General features: G+C 38.8%; 1 protein-coding gene across 1 annotated transcript; it reads right to left on the bottom strand.

The window, feature by feature from the left end:
• Window positions 1-4,200: 4,200 nt before the first annotated feature.
• DYNLT3 (dynein light chain Tctex-type 3) lies at window positions 4,201-12,909 on the bottom strand. Its single transcript, XM_003270987.4, has 5 exons — window positions 12,753-12,909; window positions 11,576-11,617; window positions 7,100-7,223; window positions 6,355-6,432; window positions 4,201-6,022 (listed from the first exon to the last, which is right to left on the bottom strand). The coding sequence occupies exons 1-5, from the start codon at window positions 12,780-12,782 to the stop codon at window positions 5,946-5,948; spliced, it is 351 nt and encodes a 116-aa protein (XP_003271035.1). The 5' UTR covers window positions 12,783-12,909; the 3' UTR covers window positions 4,201-5,945.
• Between the last annotated feature and the right edge of the window lie 8,009 nt (window positions 12,910-20,918).

The following is a 20,918-nucleotide window of genomic DNA, read 5'->3' as shown; positions in this document are numbered from 1 at the left end:
GTTTCTAGATTATTGCTATTACTTATAAAGCTGTTATGAACACTCATGTCTAGGTTACTGATCTGATTTTTTATCACCTGGAAATTCTGTCATTTACTGGAGTAGACTATTCCCATCAACCTGTTTCCTGCCTAGTACATCATGCTCTCTGCCACAATTGCTGCTGATACCATTATCAATACTGCTGCTGGTGTTAGTAGTATTGAAGCTTGGACAGTCTTCCCTGGATTGGAGAGTGGTAGAGAGACGAGAGGGCATCTGTAACCGCAGCTCTGCCATTAAGAAAACGTGGGCTAATCCTTAACCAGACCCAAGTGTTTCTGCTTCTCTCTTCATCTGCCCTGTTCTCCGCCTGTTAACTAATACTCTGCTTATTTTCTAATCCAAAATTCAGAGGGAACTAGTTTGCTTGGCTTAACTAATGTACCAGCCGCCTTATGGGTTTAAAATCCGTCTATGGATGAATCATCACTGGGTCAGGTGCTCATGCCTAATGCCGTATGTACTCACTCCTAAATAGAGCATCTATTTCCCCAACCTGAAGGGCAGGATTATTTGATCTGTGGGCTATGCAATTTCTGCTAACAGGAGGTATTGAGTGGGCCATGACTGCAATGTCCAGCAAGCATGGAAAATTCTCTAGGTAAACTAGAGGCCCATCTTAATCATAAAGTAAGCCAAAAATAATAAAACACCCACAAAGTGTTGAATTTTTATAATAATGTTATTCAAAAAATATGGTTGTAAAATAAACCCCAAGATAAGAAGATAAAAAATAATCTGTAATCCAGTGAAAAGTTAGGTGATGCGTATCAGAAAGGAATAATCTAGTTTTGGAAAAGCTGATTTATAGCTCTTCTTTCTTATAATAAAGAGATCACAAGTTTTGTTTACTGGTAAGGTTCCTCTGAGTCCAACATGATAAAATCATAATAGGTAAATGTGTTTTGTGTTCAATTGTTTACAACAATTTAAAAAAAGGCTCAAATCATTAAGGTATAATTTTTAAAGTGACCACACAATATTTCTTACTCTAATGTAGGAGTTGGTAAACTCTAACCAGCCTGCTACCTATTTTTATATGTAAAGTTTTATTGGAACACAGTCATACCCATCTATTTACTTGTTGACAGCTGCTTTTACACTACAGTGGCATACTTGAGTAGTTGCAAAAACCTTCAAAGCCTCAAATATTTACTAGCTGGCCCTTTACAAAAAAAGGTTGCTTTGTTTAATTACCAAGAACTCATTATACCAATCCTGATCATTTTTGGTGGTATTCTGTAAGAGCTTTAGCTGCAAAAGCCCATGTTAATTCGTGCAACTTAACCCATATCAAATTCCTAGCCTACAAAATTAGAGGTTATAGAAGGGTCAGTACATGCCACAATCTAATCATTTTCAAAGAGATTTTCTCCATAAGGCCTTATAAGAAATAAAAATAAATTGACAGAATTTTCATTAAATAATACTTCCTCATATAAAACTCTGCCCTGAGAAATCTAGATTGAAATATCTCAAGTTAAAGCTGGTTGCTATGGTCTAAATGTTTGTGTCTCACCCAAATTCATGTCGAAACCTAAATACCAATGTGATGGTGTTGGGAGGTTGGGAGGTTGGGTGATTAAGTTATGAGTATGGAGCCCTCATGACTGGGATTAGTGCCCTTACAAGAGAGACCCCAGAGAGCTGCCTTGCTCCTTCCACCTTGTGAGGACACGGCTAGAAGCTATCGTCTATGAGGGGGAAGCAGGCTCTCAATAGACACTGAATCTGTCAGTGCCTTGATCTTGGACTTCTCAACCTCCAGGACTGTGAGAAATAAATTCCTATTGTTTATAAGCCACCCAGTTTATCGTATTTTGTTATAGAAGCCCAAACAGACTAAGACAATGGCATTCATGAAAAATGTATCTAAAATGATAAAGCATTCAATAAAATTAAAAGGTATGCATCTGCCATAAAGTTGAATATTTATTACTAGATAAGCCCAGGCATCAAATTCCCTGACCTAATTGGGGGTAGCTGTGAAGGAACTTTCTGATATGGTTCTCATCTTTTAAGGATCCCAGAATGGGGGTGGTTGCCCACATTTTGTCTCCCATAGGGACGATATATATCATACTAGCAGTTCCCCAAGTGTCTGTACAGGATACTAGCTTTAACCTTGAGCTCCTCAGAAGCCATTTGGGGAAAAGATATTCTTCATGAAGCAATTGGGGCCATTTCTATCTAGACCTGAATTGTCAATACATCATATATATCCAAGAATGATGTGGAATGATATTCAGTGGGACCACAGGGAGAATTACAGTTTGCAACTAGACAAAGTGGGCTAGAGTCTCCTAAACTACTGATGTTAAGGCATATTGATGATAGTCATCTAAATCTTGTAAGAGATGAATGTTTAAGATCTTTTCGGCCAGGCGGGGTGGCTCACGCTTGTAATCCCAGCATTTTGAGAGGCCGAGGCAGGCGGATCACTTGAGGTCAGGAGTTCGAGACCATCCTGGCCAACATGGCAAAACCCCATCTCTACTAAAAATACAAAAATTAGCCAGGCGTTATGGCCTGTGCCTGTAGTTCCAGCTACTCGGGAGGCTGAGGCAGAAGAATCGCTTGAACCTGGGAGGCAGAGGTTGCAGTGAGCCGAAATCGCACCACTGTACTCCAGCCTGGGCGACAGAGCGAGACTCCATCTACAAAAATAAAAAAATGAAAAAATTTCATAAATGTGCAAAAGTTAACTTTACAGAATTACTTGACATTAAATCCTCTTTAACCACAAATATAGCTCCAACTTCTAGGTTATAAAACAAATGCCCCTTGGGTAGATTCTAGCACATGAGGTGAAATTTATTTACCTCTTAATCTTTTTTTTTTTTTTTTTTTGAGATGGAGTCTGGCTCTGTCACCCAGGCTGGAGTCCAGTGGCACGATCTTGGCTCACTGCAACCTCCACCTCCAGTTTCAAGCGATTCTCCTGCCTCCACCTGCTGAGTAGCTTGGACTACAGGCATGCACCACCACGCCCAGGTAATTTTTGTATTTTTAGTAGAGACAGGGTTTTGCCATGTAGGCCAGGCTGGTCTCAAACTTCTGACCTCAGGTGATCCACCCGCCTCAGTGTCCCAAAGTGCTGGGATTATAGGCATGAGCCACCATGCCCGGCCTTAATATTTGCCTTGGTATCTGCTGTAAGAATGACTTCTGCCACAAAAAGTCACACACTTTTCTCCCACTTTTTAAAAAAACTGTTATCAAAAATAGGCAACTATTTTTACTTAAACTTTGAAAATATAATCCTGGACATCCTACGATTAAAGAATGTGATGATGAAAGCAGGTAGTAATAATATATTTAATGACTCATAATTAGGTAACACTCAACTTGGAAAGAAGAGCAGAAAAGTACTTTCACTAGAGAAATCATAATGAGAGGTTGCCATCATTTAGGCAGCATGTGGGTACTTTACAAACATAAAATTAGAGCGTTACGAAAATCCTTTGAATTCCCTAATTTTACAAACTTAAAGTCCTTAATTAAAAACAACAACACAATTGCAAGTTGACAAATAAGACAAAATCCCTTGCAAAAAATAATCATTAAAAACTAGTAGTTACAGAATATATTTTTACACTGATTTTTAAAAATGAAATTTTGTGTTAAAATCATAAAATAAAAAGCATAAAATAGAAGCTATTAATTATGTTGTAATGGTAAATAATGGATTTGGGCTGCTATTTTAATGATATTTATTCTGCATAATATGCAGAATATATCTATGTGGTCCCATATTCATTTCTCCTATTTAGAATTTCTTTCTTTTTTTTTTTTTTTTTTTGAGACGGCATCTTGTTTTGTCGCCCAGGTTGGAGTGCAGTGGCACGATCTCAGCTCACTGCGATCTCTGCCTCCCGGGTTCAAGCAATTCTCCTGCCTCAGCCTCCTGAGTAGCTGGGATTAGAGAGGTGTGCCACCACGCCTGGCTAATTTTTGTATTTTTAAGAGAGACGGGGTCTCACCATGTTGGCCAAGCTTGTCTCAAATTCCTGACCTCAAATGATCCACCTGCCTCCCAAAGTGCTGGGATTACACAGGTGTGAGCCACCACCCCCCAGCATTTCTTCTATTTAGAATTTCTAAGAGCAAGCAGGATGCCATTTCTCTAACTATTAAATGATTATCCAGAAGCAAAAGTACAGCACAGGAAGATAATATTTATTATATTTTAACTAGAAACAGAGCAGATAGCAAGTTCACGAGGTACGAATTTTTTTCTTAAATTAGGCTTAAACAACAATAATAAAAAACAAGTCTGCATATATATTTTGGTCACTATTATAATCTTCCAGGGCACAAAAGCCAGCAGCATAAAGAAACATGAATAATGACTGAGAATTTTTGATGTGCCAAAAACAAAGATCACTGCGTTAAACTCCTTTATTTTGTTAATATTATTCTTAAACATTGAACAATTATTAATTATTCTTATTCGGCAAAATATCAAACATGCACATAGTATTCCTACAAGAATATTGCCTTAGTATTGTCAATATTAACACTAAGCTTATTCCTCTCCAAAATTCAATGAGTTATGGTTCCACTCTGTATATGTATTAGTGTTAGTGGTAATATGCAAAACTGATTTTGTTTTCAGGGTTAAGTAGCAGATTGACTTCGCATTTGGTGGCCAGCTGTGTACCCTAATTTTTCATTTATTTTCTTAATAAATTTAATTACATTTCATAAGCCCTGAGATAACGTGCTAAGGATTGTATACTTTTAATCTATACTTTATTCCACTCAGTTTGAACCCCACATAATAAGTCTTTTAAGTTATTTACAGATGGTTGTAACTAAAGCAATGACAAAATTTACCACTTGTATAGATAAGACTGATAATAAGGCCTTTAACTAAGAGTTGCATATTTTATATGCACTTTTAACTTGCCAGGAGCAACTCTTAAAATTACATCTATAATTCTGTCAGAAAGCAATAAGTGCTTTTCATTTTGCTTACTTCTATATGTGTAACCAGATTCACTTTTTTCCTCCCTTGTAAAACAACTATTTTCTTTTCCTTCCCCAAATATTAATACTTGTCTTCCAACTGAACAATTGCTAAAAGGAACTTAGCATTTGCACAGCACATTGACAACTATAGTGCTTAGCAGAGACATATGCCCATAATAGGCATCTGATAAATGTTTGTTCCACATGGAATGAGTGAATTGTAAGGCAGCTGTTTGAGTCATATACTGTTCATCATATACTGCAACTAATTTTATTTAACTAGGAAATTTAGTTTACCAGATTTAATTTACCCTCAAGTGTAAATCCAAAAATTTGAAATTAAAAAAAAATTGATTTACTAATCCTCAGAAAAAGTAAACAAGTTAATCATAGTTGTTACTATACTATTAGTTGATAGAAAATTAAAAAAATTATTACTTTCCACTAAACATTAAGTACAACTAAGCGAGGGGAAGAAAGTTTAAAAAAACTTAAAAATGTTAGCTAATTCTCATCATTTTCTCCACATTTATCCTTGCAGCTTTTTTGTTCATATATTTATTCCTGTTAACTTCTCTAGCTGAAAGAGAATTTTATTATCTGAATGGAGTTCCCCATCACCTTAGGTACAAAATATTAGTGAAAAGCTGGTGTAAATGTAAGATTGTATTTTCATGTCATGCCATATTTCTGAATTTATTTTTTGCTAGCATTAAATTTTTCCAGTTTAAACGATGCTGTATAGAATATGAGCTAATCTGCCAATTACTATGATATTGCTTGCTTATAATATTCAGTTTTTGTTGATAGCTTTAAAGCATATTGCACGCTTTTCATCTAGCACACTAGTAAACAACTATTACTCTTTTTGGAAAGGATACACTGACAAATTCTTAAGTTAATGGCTTTAGCCCAACATTTTTAGTCAGTTAAAGAACAATAGCAATGGCAAAAACGTTGACAATACAGTTCATGGTCCGGTTCTCCCATCTTACGGTACAGGTTCCTGAAACATAAAAAAAGGATTTTGAAATACCAGCAAAACATAAAAATTATCAGAGAATATATATATATATATATATACACACACACACACATATATACACACACACACATATATATATATATTTTTCACATGTTTTAATATCTTATTTCCTTCAACCTGTTAAGTTTTCACATTTCATACCAGTCTGAAGGTATACTTGTTACTAGGTACAAAGCAATACTGTTGATAGTCTTTCCAGAATTTAATTAGAATTAAATAAGTGCTTGATTAAAAAGTGCAGTTTGACTTTGCTAAAAGTTGGATTTTGTGTAAATCAGCTTAAGATCTCTTACCATCAGATGTAGTATCCCAAAAACAGGAGCTGGCTGTGTGAAAGCCATATGCGCTCTTCTGGACCACTGCACAGGTCACTGCAAATAAAGTCACAGAATGAGGGCACTTACAGACAAAGGGAAAGAGAACCAAGGTCAAAGTGTGTGAGTTCACAGCTCTACAAGCCGAAAACAAAACAAAACAAAACAAACAAACAGAAAACAAAGCATTCAGCAAACAGATTGAAAAAAAATAAAAGACTCTCATCTTTATCTACCATCATGATTTTGACCCCACTGGATTCAGTTGGTTTTCTGACCATTGTCATTACCATTGGTGATTGTACTGTGGCGAAAATATTAGTCAAATTCTGTGCTTTGTACCATGGGCAGAATTCAGACACAGAAATGCAGGAAATACTCCACTTTATAAACAGTTGCTATGTGGAATTACAGGTAAAGAGGCATGGGACTACCGAAAGAAACACAGTTGAGCTAAGGGGGGGTCTCAGTGGAAAGAAAGAACTGATGGAAATGCAAAGGGTGATGCTACCAAAGACAAGTAGCTCAAACTGCCTTTGAGTAGTGAAAGATCTTCATCTTTTAAGTGTTATTATAGATTATCTTTGAATGAGTAAATCAGAAGTCCTTTATACCCTTTTAGCTTCCAACTTAAATGTCTATTGTTCATATACCTTCTCAAAATTCAGAGAAAATCACAATGACAAAAGCAAGTGAACTAGTGAGGAAGGACACTGATACCTACCAATATATTTATAAGCTTTTCCCAACTTAACCAGATGTGTTAAGGATTGTTCCACTATGCTTGCGGTCCACTGGTTGATGTTGTTGTGATTATAATCTTCACCACCTAAAACCCCATCTACACACTAAAAGGGCACAGAGGGCAGTTAATTCAGTCAGTAAGAAGAACAATTTTTACACAAATTGCAGTAAAAATTTATTCAAAACATAAAATATACTTATAGCTCAATAAGGCATCTTAGAAAATATACACTTGGTAAACATTGATTATGCACTGTCTCTAATTGCTTAAGAGTTTTGAAAGAGTTTCCACATGCATTATCTCACTCTATGAGACACTATGGGCCATATAAAGATAACTATGTCATGTCTTCTGTGTAAATAACTTAATCTAGCAGAGAAGCTAATAAAAACATTCTATTATCTATAACACATGGAAGACTAATGATAAATTATGTCATAAAAATTATGGTGGGGAAATTAAAAGGTGATACCAATTGGTTAACAAGTAGCTTTGAAACAGCTGGGATTTGAACTAGGGCTCACATGCTAGAAACACAGGATGGGACTAATTTAAAAACATAATTCTTATGTATACTAATTATATTCTCATTCATACTATGTGATTGTTTAGCTATGAAACAACTAGCACACCTGCCACTGAAAGTAAATAAAGATGCTCTGGAAAGATAAAGTCAAATATCATAATTTCCCATAGTGCGTAATTTCATCCACTTCTGACACCTGATTAAAAGCACTGGCTCTAGTATCACAATCCTAGGTTTTAAGGCCTACTTTGACACCTATCTGCTGTGTGACTTTTAGCAAGTGACTTAACCCCTTCAAATCCCTATTTTCCTAATCCTTATAGTAAGGATAACAGCATCATCTTATCAGGTTGTTGTTAGGATGAAATGAGACAATGAATACCAAGTGCTCAAACAGGACTAGCACAGAGTTAGCATATAAATAATGTTAACTACTATTATCATATTGCTGCTGTTATATTTTACATTTGAGTGACAAAGCCTGGATAATAAAGCACTCATTTAATTCATATTTAGAATCTAACACAGACATGTAGCTTCATTTACTATCATTAGACTCATTTAATTCATTTTTAGAATCTAGCTTAATAATACACACATACACACACATGCAGCTTTATTTACTATAATTAGATCACAGTAAAGATTTATGAAGGCACTAATACAAAATCTTAAGTTGGATAGTATAAAATCTTCACTAATGATAAAATATAAAAAGAGAAATTAAATATTTTAGCAAGATTGACAAAGTGATGTGGCTCAAATTTTTCTCCTAGAAAGCTCAATAACATGACAAAGTAGGAAGGGTAGTGGCTTAAGGATCAGGGGAATAGAATTTTAATCCTGGTTTTACCATTTCTAAGCTGGTGACCTTTGGACAAACCTATTCCTCTCTTGAGATCACCTTTCCTTAAGGATAAGAGCACTCATTTTTCTTTCAGGTTATTTAGTAGGACCACTCCAAGTTTTGCTCTAAACAGCAGAAAACACCACGGGGTGTGCGTGCCACTGTAAATAGCCCTGCTAATTACTATTAATTAACATTTAGCCTAATTAATTACATTAACATGGAGGCCCATGAGACAATGAGGTCCTTAAACAGCTCTGTATTCTCAGTGCTAAACTCAGGACCTGGGCACTTAGCAGGTATTCGACAAATGTTGTTGAAGCAATATTGGTTTTGATATACTCGCTGGGTATCTGAAATCAAATACACTTTAGACTAAATTCTAAGTCATTTGTAGCTCACTTTTTCTTTGACGATTTTTTGGGGAAGCAATTTCTATTACTAACACTAAAGAAAATGTATGCATATTACTGATAAATGGGTGTCTCTGAGTTCAGAAGGAAAAACATATTAGCATAGGGGCTCAGAGCAAGAAATCAAAGGAAAAAAAATAAGATCAATAAGAAAATAAGATCAGTAAGGAAATCAGAAATAACTGCTGAAATTATGTAATCATCTAGGAAGTGCTAAACTGTTTTAAAATGTTGCTCATTCTCAGGCATTTCCAATGTCTCAGTGGAAATGTTTCAATGGCAGAAGAGGGTTGGTTCATGGGAAGAGGAAAGATAGACATTTAGCTGCAAGTAACCTGTAGCAAAGCTGAGTTTATTTGCAGTCTCATATTTCATATAAAAATTCATGAGAAGTTTGCTTTTGACTACATAATGCATCAGTTTGTTTTTATCCAAAAATGTTTTCAGTTAAATTATTTATATTCCTTAACTCCCTCTCACAAATATTCAAGAAAAACTGATGTTCTAAAAATGCATCCAGTGACTTTTAGCACCACCTAGCCACTGCCGAGTATGTATTTCCCAGTTGAAAAAGCATGATTCTTTTAATTTGATATAGTATTAAAGTAACAGGCATATGGTTTGAAAAATCCAGTAGAACAGAAAAGCTTAGAATGAAAAGAGTCTCCTTCCCACCCTTTCCTTTCCCATCCCCAGTCCCATTCCCCAGAGGAAACTCATCAGTGTACAACTGTTTTTATTTCTTCTAAGGGTTACTTATGTATCTCCAAATAATGTTTATCTCACTATTTCCCGATTTATGAATTACAGGCAACATCCATGTAACTTCTACTATGATAGATGAAAATTTGGTTCCCTCAGACCACCCGCCCCCTTCTCTCAATATAGTGAAATCACAATTTTTTAACTTAAATATATTTACACGGTTAGAAACATGTTTCTTTTCCACTCTGGATGTTTTCTTCCACGCAGAGGATTGTTCTTTAACATTCCTGGCTTCTTGTCCTGTCAGTTATTCCTCCCCATGGAGGTGGAATGAGTTACCTGGTTGGTGGATGATAACCATTGTTCTAACATCTCATTTGGAAGTCTCCCAAATGTGTTGAACTTGGGCTTTAGTTTCTCCTTCCCTCTCCACCCAAACCAATGAAAGGCACCAGCCTGAACAAGTGTCTCTCTCTGCTGACTCAAACTTTCTCTTGGATGACTCTTCCCAGGGCTGAACTGAATGGGAGTCAGCAAAACAAGGTACAATCACCAAACTAGTTTTTATCAATAATAAAGGTGGTATTTTGTTCTCTTTCTATTGGCTCTTTTTTCTTTTCATTTGGTTCAGAACTTAAGTAAGGAAGAAGGCACTATTTAAATGGAATCCCAAATAGCCCAGCATTCTTTCTTTTATGTTCCATCAACCAAGGACAGTCTTTCCTGACTTTCCACTTTGAAAACTAAGATCACTCCCTTCTCATTACCTCCACTCCCTCTTCCACCTCCCAGTTTCCTTCATTTGTGCTTTTACATTGTAAAGGTATTAAAAACCTTTGCTTTCTACTTTTAATAATTAAATACTCTCAGGCTACATAGATAGAATGCATAATTCTGAAGTATTAAAATATGGCAGGATTTTCAGGTGCCTGTCTACTCCTCTCAGACCTTGAGTTAATTCTAGCTGTGTAAGGCCAGACCTGGGTGTTAAAAAATACCTTTCCCACACTGTGGTCTGTATGTGATACCTCTAAGATAATGAAAGTTCCCCTGCCAGAATTAATTCCCAAAGATAATTTCTTTTCTATTTGCCTAAAAGGAGTTTCAAATATTTTTCTTAAAATTTTGATTTACTATCATATCAAGGTTTAAAAGATGTTAAATGATCATTTTTTCCAATTATATTGGGCAAAGAAGTGTACATGCCCAAAGGCAGATATTTCTAGGGCTTTTGTTATCTATTTTATACAATATACATATATATCATACATATACTTTACATTATAAAAGTCGACATGTGTGTACATATATATACACGTACATATACTTTTATAGCATTAACATTTAAAATAATGTTTGCCTTCTGGAATAAAAGTTATTTTATCCAAAAGACAGGACATCAATTTTAAACCAGTTTTCTAGACTAAGAAAATCCTTAAGCATCTCTTTCAGAATAAGCCTCAAGATGCCGACAGCACACAACAAAACATAGAAGGACCCCTATAAAGAGTTAGTGGATAAATACTTAAAGTCTTGTTCTTGGCCGGGTGTGGTGGTTCACGCCTGTAATCGCAGCACTTTGGGAGGCCAGGGCGGGTGGATCACCAGAGGTCAGGAGTTCGAAACCAGCCTGACCAATAAGGTGAAACCCCGCCTCTACTAAAAATACAAAAATTGGATGGGTGTGGTGGCGGGCGCCTGTAGACCCAGCAACTCGGGAGGCTGAGGCAGGAGAATTGCTTGAACCCGGGAGGTGGAGGTTGCAGTGAGCCGAGATCACACCACTGTTCTCCAGCATGGGTGACAGAGCGAGACTCCGTCTCAAAAAACAATAAAATAAAATAAAACAAAATCTTCTTCTTTTAACAGTAAGGTTTCTAAGTTTGTGCTGAAACTCAAAATATAGCTTTTAAAAATCTCCACCAATGCAGCAAGCTTCAAGAGAAACAAAACGTATGACTCACCTCTTTGACAATATTGTGGGCTTCCTCAGCATTGAAGCCAACCTAAAGGGAAAACAAAAGGTAAAGCTGCTTTCAACACAGGCTTACAGGTATGATGCTACACAGAATATCCTAGGCTGGCCTAGACAGGTGTTAAAGTGATAAAGGGCATCAGGTCTACAGAAGGGGCCAATCTTGCCCCTAAACACTTAAAAATACTGAATGCTTTCCCTACCTACCTCCCTGGAGATTGACTCACAAGGTCTGGGGCAGAGTCTGCAAGTCTACATTTTTTTTGAAAAAAGTGCTTTATACTGGTGATTCTAATGAACATCCTAGATTAAGAATCATTGTATTGTAAAACGTAGGAAATAAGCAAGAGGTGGCTATGAGGATGTTATGTGTTATAAGAATATAGAAATGGTTTCAGCTAAGTGAGAGAATGAAGCGGTCCATATGAAGAGAATGCTTAGTAGACTATTTTCAATTTTGTTTTTAACTTATGCTAGGCAAAAATTTCTAGGCAAAAATTCCTTTCCCAAATTAAAGATTATGAAACTACTTGATAACTCAAGATTAATAGCACTTTAGTACTATAAAGTGGTCTGACAACTTAGTCTTTTCTTCGGAGTCCCCATCAATAACAGGGAGATAACAACTGACATCATGGGTTTCTGGTGAGGGTTGGGAAAGCCTGAGTCAGTAAGCAAGGGCTCGTAATCCATAAAGCACCTCCTTGCCTAATCCTGGCAAGCATTACCGGGAGCGGGAATGGCAGTGCCACCAGGACCCCGAGACCCCGAGCCATGGGGGCTGCAGCACCTGCGCTGAGGAAGCCAAGGGACGGAGGAAGCAGCGGGAAGACCCGTTTTCGAGGCCCGCCCGGTAGGAGGGCGGCGCCCGTCACCCCATGCCCACTCCTCACACCCAAGTCAGGCCTCGTCCTTCCAACCCTGCCCCGACCCCACCGTCTGATCCGCGCGCTTCTGGCCACCCCTGCCACCCCGAATCTCAGGACTTTGGGGTGGGGAGAACGGGTCGTGCGGGGCGGATCCCGGGCCCAGGGGAGAGGACCCGGGCTCGGAGGACGCCGCACCCCAACTCTTGGGGCCGCCCTCGCTGGGAGACCACCCGGCAAGAGCCCCGCGCAGAGGAAGGCGAGAGTGGGGGGCGCTCCCAGGTAGCCAAGTGGCGGTACCTCGTCGCAGTGGCGATGGTACTCCTCCATGGTAGCGCCGGCTCTCCCTGGGGGCGGAGCGACGCGCCGGTGGAGCACCGCGGCCGCGCACTGGCCTCCGGGGAGGCCCCACCCCCGTTTATGGCCTAGGGCCTTTCCCTACGCAATCCCCGCCTTTGTGTCGCAGTGGCGTCACCTGGCAGCGCTGGGCGGGCTTCGGGCAACGCCAGGCGTCACTTCAGGCCACGCACTTTTTCCTTGCTTCCTCTGCCCTTTCTGGAAACAAGAGATGAATGTTAAAGAACTGGGAATGGCGCCAGTGTGGATCAGATGGGGTGACCTAGTGGCAGTTAGTCTAGACTCCACACTATTGGTTGAGTGCCCACTGCTGTGATTACTTGCACGTATTTGTTCATTCACCATCATCTGGCACATAAATGTAGTTAATTTCTTGGTAAACCAGCCACTTTGATTTGTCCACTTACTAGCTATGTTACTTGGAAAAATTCACCTCCCACAGCTTCAGTTTTCTCATATGGAAACTTACCATCATACCTATTTCACTACTGGTTGTAAGGATCCGATGAGAAACTGTATACACGGCTCCTAAAGTAGATGCTTCTCAAAAAGAGAACAATGGCTACGTTTTAAAATAAATGTAGTAATTTTAAATTAGTAATTTTAAAATAAATTACTAATTTCCAGATGATCCTAGACACTTCCTCAAAATCTCACAATAAGTCAGAAGAGTTAGTTCTTCCATCAGTGCTTTTATCAAGATGAAACTGAGGTATAGAGAATTTAATTTGCCCAAGGTCATACAGCCAGTAGGGTGTAGAAAAGGGACTTGAGCTCAAGTAGTCTGATAGCAGAGCCCAAGCTCTTAACCACTGCATTACTTTCCTATTGCTACTGTAACAAATTACCATAAATGTAGTGCCTTAAAGCAGCACAGACCTGTTCTCTTACAGTTCTGTTACCAGTGGAGGGTGTCCAGATTCTTGGCGCTTTGAACAAAGAATTGGACAAAACGCACAAACAAAGCAAGGAAAGAATGAAGTAACAAAAGCAGAGATTTATTGAAAACGAAAGTACACTACAGGGTGGGAGCGGGCAGAGAAGCCACTCAAGGGCCGGGATCCAGAATCTTCCCTGGTCCAAATACCCCCTCGAGGTTTCCCATTGGCCACTTGGTGTGCACCCCATGTAAATGAAGTAGTGGCCCACAATCAGAGGCTGAAGTGAAGTTACAAAGGCCACACTCCTATGCAAACATCTGATTGGTTGCAAGAAAGCAACCAATCAGAGGCTGAAGTGAAGTTACAAAGTTACACTCCTATGCAAATGTCTGATTGGTTGCAGAAAGCAACCAATCAGAGGTACTTTAAATTTCCCATCTGCCCCTCAGAAAAGGTGGGGATTTGCAAAGGGAATAGCCTCTGGTCCTTTTGTTACTTAGGCATGGAAGGTTAGGGTTTTCCTTTTTTTTTTTTTTTTGAGATGGAGTTTCACTCTTGTTGCCCAGGCTGGAGTGCAATGGCACGATCTCGGCTCACCCACCACAACCTCCGCCTCTCAGGTTCAAGCGATTCTCCTGCCTCAGCCTTCTGAGTAGCTGAGATTACAGGCATGCACCACCATGCCCAGCTAATTTTGTATTTTTAGTAGAGACGGGGTTTCTCCATGTTGGTCAGGTTGGTTTCGAACTCCCAACTTCATTGACCTCAGGTGATCTGCCTGCCTCAGCCTCCCAAAGTGCTGGGATTACAGGCGTGAGCCACTGTGCCCGGCCAGGGTTTTCCTTTCAATTTAGTTCTAGGAAGTCAGCGTGAAACAGTTTTAAGTTCCCTGCCCCTGACCCTATTCTCCTGCCTCAGTTCTGGAGGTCAGAAGTCTAAAATGGGCCCATAGAGCTGCATGCCTTCTGGAGGCTCCAGGACAGACTCTGTTTCTTTGCCTTTTCCAGCTTCTAGAGACTGCCTGCATTCCTTGGCTCATGACCCCTTCCTCCAAATTCAAAGCCAGCAGTATCTTTTCTCCTCTCTCACCTCTGCTTCAAAGGAGGTGTGAGGCATCTCTACAAAAGAGAGATGTATGACTCTTGCCCTCCTGTTTCCCTCTCAAGACCTTTAACTTAACCACATATGCCATGTGTCTTTTGCACTCTGTATCATATTCACAGATTCTCAAAATTCAGATGTGGACAATTTTGAGGGGGAGCATTATTCAGCCAACCACAACACGTTTCTATTTCGCTCCCCAGAATCAAAATTGGAAACCATTAGTCTTCTAGTCCATCTCCCTTATTTTACAAGGAAAACTGAAGCTGAGAAGATAAAAGTAAATTCTACAGGGCACATAGCTGTTAACTGGACTCCTGGGCTTCTGAATCTCAGGCTCTTATTTTATGAACTTAGAACCAAACAAGGCTGTTTACTTGACAATATGCTGTTTGTTATTGGTTCTCTTAAGTTGTGGATCATGCAGGATTACTGCAGAAAAGTGGCTGTAATTCATAGAGGAAGCACATCCTCTTTCAAGAATTTCTTTTTACCAAAGTTTTCATCCTATGAGCAACTCCGGCAGTCTATTCATGAGAAGGATTCGTAGCGTCTTTGTGAATGTCAGTTTTATTTCCCTAAAGAACTGTTTCTATGCCTGGGTGGGTTAAATCCTGAAGTTACCTAATCTTAATGTGCGCCAGCACATCTCAAGTTTGTGTTATGTGATCATTCATGATGCATATAAAGTGAGATGAAGAAGTGTTGTTCCAGTTACCATTCCTGTGTAATAAATTACCCCAGAATTTAGCAGCTTATTTACTATATTATGCTCATGGATTCGTTTGGTCAGAAATTTGAACAAGGCACAGCAGAAATAATTTGCCTCTGCTCTGTGATGTCTGGGGCCTCAGGTGGGGAGACTCAAAGACTGGAGGAAATTCAATGGTGGGGACCAGAATCATCTGAAGACTTGTTCATTCACATGTCTGATATCTGGGCTTGGATGAATCAAATATTAGCACTGCCAACTGGAGCAACAACACATGGCCCCACTGAGTGGATTGGCTTCTTACCATCATGGCAGCCTTAGGGTAGCCAGATCTCTTACATGGCAACTCAAGGCTCCAAGCATGACTGTTCCATGGAGTACGGCAGAAGATATGTCACCTTTTATCACCTAGTGTCACAAGTTACACAGCGGCCCTTCTACCATACTCTAATCATTGAAACATTCACTCAGATTCAAGGGGAGGGGACACATAATCCACTTCTCAATGGGAGAAGTGTCAAATAATTTGGAGGTCATGCTTTAAAACTGCAAGTGGGTTTATTAACTAGCATCCTGTGGTTGCAAGTAATAGAACACCCAAATAGGACGAACTGAAATAATGGCATTTTTTTTTTTATATAACCAGACTGATATGGTTTGGATCTGTGTCCCCAGCAAATCTCATGTTGAATTGTAATCCCCAGTGTTGGAGGTGGAGCCTGGTGGGAGGTGATTGGATCGTGGGGGCAGATTTCTCATGAATAGGGTAGCACCATCACCTCAGTGCTGTTCTTGTGATAGTGAGTGAGCTATTATGAGATCTGGCTTCTTAAAACTGTGTAGCACCTCCCTCCTCTCTCTCTTCTTCCTGCTCCAGCCATGTAATATGTGCCTGCTTCCTCTTCACCTTCCACCATGATTGTAAGTTTCCTAAGGCCTCCCCAGAAGCAGGAGTCACTCTGCTTCCTGTGCAGCTTGCAGAACCACAAGCCAATTAAACGTCTTTTCTTTGTAAATTATCCAGTCTCAGGTGTTTCTCATTGCCGTAAAGCAATGAGAGAACAGACTAACACACAGACATACAGAGGCAGAGATATTCCAGGTTCGTTTAGTTGCTCAACAAATTTTGGGGGCTTCTGTCCTTTTCATCTTTCCATGCCAATATCCTCAGCATATCAGCAACATTTAGCCTCATGGTCATACATGGCTGCATTAGTTCTGGTATCGCTAGGAACGAAGATATCACATTCAGTGACTAAGATGAGCATTTTCTGGGGTTGATCGGATTTTCTTAGGAAAGCAAATCTTTATTTCAAGTCCTCAGGAGTTTTCTCCTCAGGTTCCATTGGCCAAGATTGGGCCACGTGACTCTCCACCGGGCAAAACATATGGGACAACAAATGTTTGTTTTTTCATTCTGTATGGTGAAAAGTGAGTTCTGCCAGCAAGAAAAAAAATTGATATAAAATAAATGTTGGTAGGTCAGTCCTTTCCAAACTTTTCCATGCTATGGCCCACATAGAGGATAATATTTATATGGTACATTGAAGTAAACTGGAGGGGCTTGGTGGGCATCTGTATGGGGCTTGGTGAAAAAATATTTTCATTACATTATACAATTATGTGAAAAAATAAAATAGAAAGGGTGTTAAAATTGAATTTGTAAAAGCTTCCAAATAAAATCTCTTTCAATGCTTTAGTGAGACCCTCAATCTTGCTTTCACCCATGTAATATTTTATATCTGGCTCTATGCATTGAATAGCCATAAGCAATTCCTGTTAATGAGCTTTTAATAATTATTTTTCCCTAAATATGAATAAATTATATTGTCGAGAAAGGTTCGCCATAGAAGCAGCTGATGAAAAACATTTGGACCCACTTTACAAACCACTAAAATTATATTTAAAGGCTTCTGTAATGGTAGACTATGTAATTAGGACCATCTCTTTCACTGATAATTACAAAGGTTGGACAAAATGTAATAGACATTTGCTCAAGGGAATTGGATTTTTTAACAAGATGGGGAAGAATTATGGATCTAAGACATAGAATAATGAAACCCAGAAAGATGAGCATGGCGTTTGGAATAACTTTTTACCTCGAGGTGAGAAGATGTTAAGCCTTTTGCTTATGGGCCAAGGGGTAAAATAATCAGACTGCATGGACTGCCAAGGAAGATGATTCTGGTAAACAATCTTGCTTTGGGTTGAAACCCCATGGATTAAACCCTGGGAGTGAAACACTCAAACTTGATCTTGCAGACTGAATCTCAGTTTTAAATTACCCAAACCCCTAAAATTGAATTAAGGTGATCTGGAATTGCTAATGCCTCTAGCCAACTTCTAGAAGCCAATGTAAATTCTCTCCGAAGGAAGAAAACATTATCTTAGGTCTCAAATCAGACATACGATTTTTCAGATACATCAAGTGGACAATAAAACATAACTAGACACATAACGAGACAAAACAACATCATCTTAAATCAAAAGACAATGGAAATAGCCCAATGAGGGATGAAGATGATGGAGTTATCAGAAATAGACTTTAAAATAACTATGCTTACTATATTAAAAGAGATAAAAGACAAGTTTGAGAATTTCATCCAAGAACTTGAAATTATAAAAAGTATACAAATGGGATTTATAGAAGTGGAAAATACAATAACCAATTTTTAAAAAAGAACAAAGAACCGATTCTATAGTGGTTCCCACAAAGCTGAAGATTAAGTGAAGCTTAAAAAATTGGACAGAATAGACCAGGCGCAGTGACTCACGACTATAATCCCAGCACTTTGGGAGGCCGAGGGGGCAGATCATGAGGTAGGAGATCAAGACCATCCTGACTAACACAGTGAAACCCCGTCTGTACTAAAAATACAAAAAAATTAGCCAGGCGTGGTGGCGGGCACCTGTAGTCCCGGCTACTCGGGGTGCTGAGGCAGGGGAATGGCTTGAACCCGGGAGGCGAAGCTTGCAGTGAGCTGAGATAACGCCACTGCACTCCAGCCTGGGTGACAGAGTGAGACTCTCTCTCAGAAAAAGAAAAAAAATGGACAGAATAAAATGGCCAAAGTGAAGCACAGAGACATTAATTAATGTAAAATACAGAAGAAAGCATACAGACAAAAGTAATACCATGAGAAAGTTTAACATACATAATGAGATTTCCAGAAGGAGATGAGAGAGAATGAACAGGAACAGTATTTGATGAAATATTAGCTGAAGGTCTTCCAAAACTGATGAAAGAACATATTAGTCAGAGTCTCTGTAGGAAGCAGATGAAACTCCCAAAATAATAATTCAGGGAGGATTTATTTACAATGCTGTGTGCTGGGATGGTGGATATAGCAGATCTATAAGGAATAGTTTCAGGAATCCAGTGTAGCCTATCACTTTTCTCCATCAATATCCATCCACTTGCCCAGCTACAGAGGCAGGGACTACAGCAACTATTCTGTTACTTCATCCTCTCTCCCTTTTGCCTCCACTGATCATAGCCAATGTTTTTGATTGCAGGTGGTTGTGTGACCAATTTAAATGCTATAATAGATAATAGACCTCCTCTATATGTCAAGCAACACATTTTATGCTCTACATCTACTATATTTCCAGGGACTCTGTGATTACAGTTCCAATTAATGTCAACAATGTCATGGATCAATGTGATGTGGTACAGCTCTAAGATATGAGGGACTCCCTTTAATCTGACATGGAGGTCTTCTAGTTTTTTTTTAATTATTTATTTTTTTTTAGATCTAGTCCTGAATCCAGACTTTCTAGTTTTTTAATTCATGTTCTTCATTTCATATTTATAACTCTTATATTTTCCCTATCTGTGCTTTCTAAAGCTATAATAAAGCACCAGGTGACTCCACAATCTTTATAAGAAACTTTGTTGCTATAGAGATGAAGTGCTACAGCCACTTGACCTCCAGTGCCTTGCCCTCTAACTGCATTACATCCTCTGATGATAAAGTGAGTAATCATTATGTCACATCGTGGTCATGAATTACATATGCCCTATTTCTTCCTAGTAAGAAGATTATCCATGTGCTCCTTTAAGTATATGAACAACCAATTCTCAGAATTTCATTTTGAGTATGTGTGTATATAAAGAGATTTATTTTAAGATATTTAAGAGTCACTTATAGTTTCCTTTTTTTGAACTGTTTCTTCCTATCCCTTTCCCATTTTTAAACCTGTTGATTTGTGAGAACTGTTTATAAATAACAAATTATCCTTGTGTTTGTGATGAGTTACACATTCTTTCTCCCAGTTTTTTTCCTCTTTTTATTTTGCTTAAGATAATTGTTGCCATACACACTTTTAAAATATGAATATCATTAATTTTATCAAAAAATACTTATTCTAAGTAATTGACTGACACAATTGTAGAAGCTTGGCAAGTCCATAATCTGATGAGGTAGACTAAACAGGCTAGAGGCTCAGGAAAGGGTTACAGTTAGAATCCAGATGCAGCCCGATACAGAACCAGGAAGTACCAATGTTACAGATAAAGTCTGAAGACTATCTGCTGAAGAATTCCCTTTTGCTCTGGGGAGGTCAGCCTTCCATTCTAGTCAGGCCTTCAACTGATTAGGTAAGGCTCACCCACATTATGGAAGGCAATCTGTTTTACTGAAAGTCTAGTGATTCAAATGTAAACTCAACCAAAACATCCTCACAGAAATATCCATAATAATGTTTGACCAAATATCTGGGCATTGTGGCTCAGCCAAGTTGACACATAAAATTAACCATCACAGGCTACTTCTGGTACCAGTTACTGTATCAATCAAGTTGCCAAGAAGAAGCAGATGGCACACTAAAGTTGGCATAAATTGAAGAGTGCTCATTTACAAAGATGTGGGCAGGTGAACTAATGGCAAGTGATAGTGAAAGAACAAGGGGCTAACAACAGTGAAGCTGTCACTACTCCTAAGCTGTGAAGTTTGAGGGGAAAGAGGATTAAACAATCATGTTGACAAGGCCACTTTAAGAGGAAAAATGATCTTTTGTCAAGGGATATAACAAGCCCGAGGTGGCCTCCACAAACGGAACCCAGGGAATAATTATCCTGGCCCTTTCTCCTTCCCTCTGATCTCTTATTGCTGTTTCTCATTAGCTGAACCCAACTGGAAACTAGAGGGCATAGGAACGACTGTAATCCATATAGGTCAGTTTCCCAAAGCACGAAGGAGTGTGGACTGTGTATGTGGAGAGACAAACAGAATACTTAGCACAGATCTTAAGCCACAGGTCCAAGAATCCCTATGATCCCCAAGCAAAATGAATAAAAGCTGTATTTTTGCACCTCACAATAAAATGGCTGAAAACCAAAGGAAAGAGAAAAATTGTAAACTATCACTGCCTCACCCAAAAAGACAAATTACCTTCAAAAGTGAGACAAGAAGA

This window comes from Nomascus leucogenys, chromosome X, assembly GCF_006542625.1.
Source record: "Nomascus leucogenys isolate Asia chromosome X, Asia_NLE_v1, whole genome shotgun sequence".
NCBI classification, from domain to species: Eukaryota; Metazoa; Chordata; class Mammalia; order Primates; family Hylobatidae; genus Nomascus; species Nomascus leucogenys.
This window is presented reverse-complemented; position numbering and strand designations above follow the sequence as displayed.

What these genes read in the sequence shown, in the direction of transcription:
- DYNLT3 (XM_003270987.4), bottom strand. Translation starts at nt 12,782, where the DNA reads ATGGAGGAGTACCATCGCCACTGCGACGAG. An exon ending in CCCACAATATTGTCAAAGAG is followed by an intron (nt 7,224 to 11,575) that starts GTGAGTCATACG and finishes GTGCCCTTTTAG; the next exon opens with TGTGTAGATGGGGTTTTAGG. An exon ending in TTGGGATACTACATCTGATG is followed by an intron (nt 6,023 to 6,354) that starts GTAAGAGATCTT and finishes TTTATGTTTCAG; the next exon opens with GAACCTGTACCGTAAGATGG.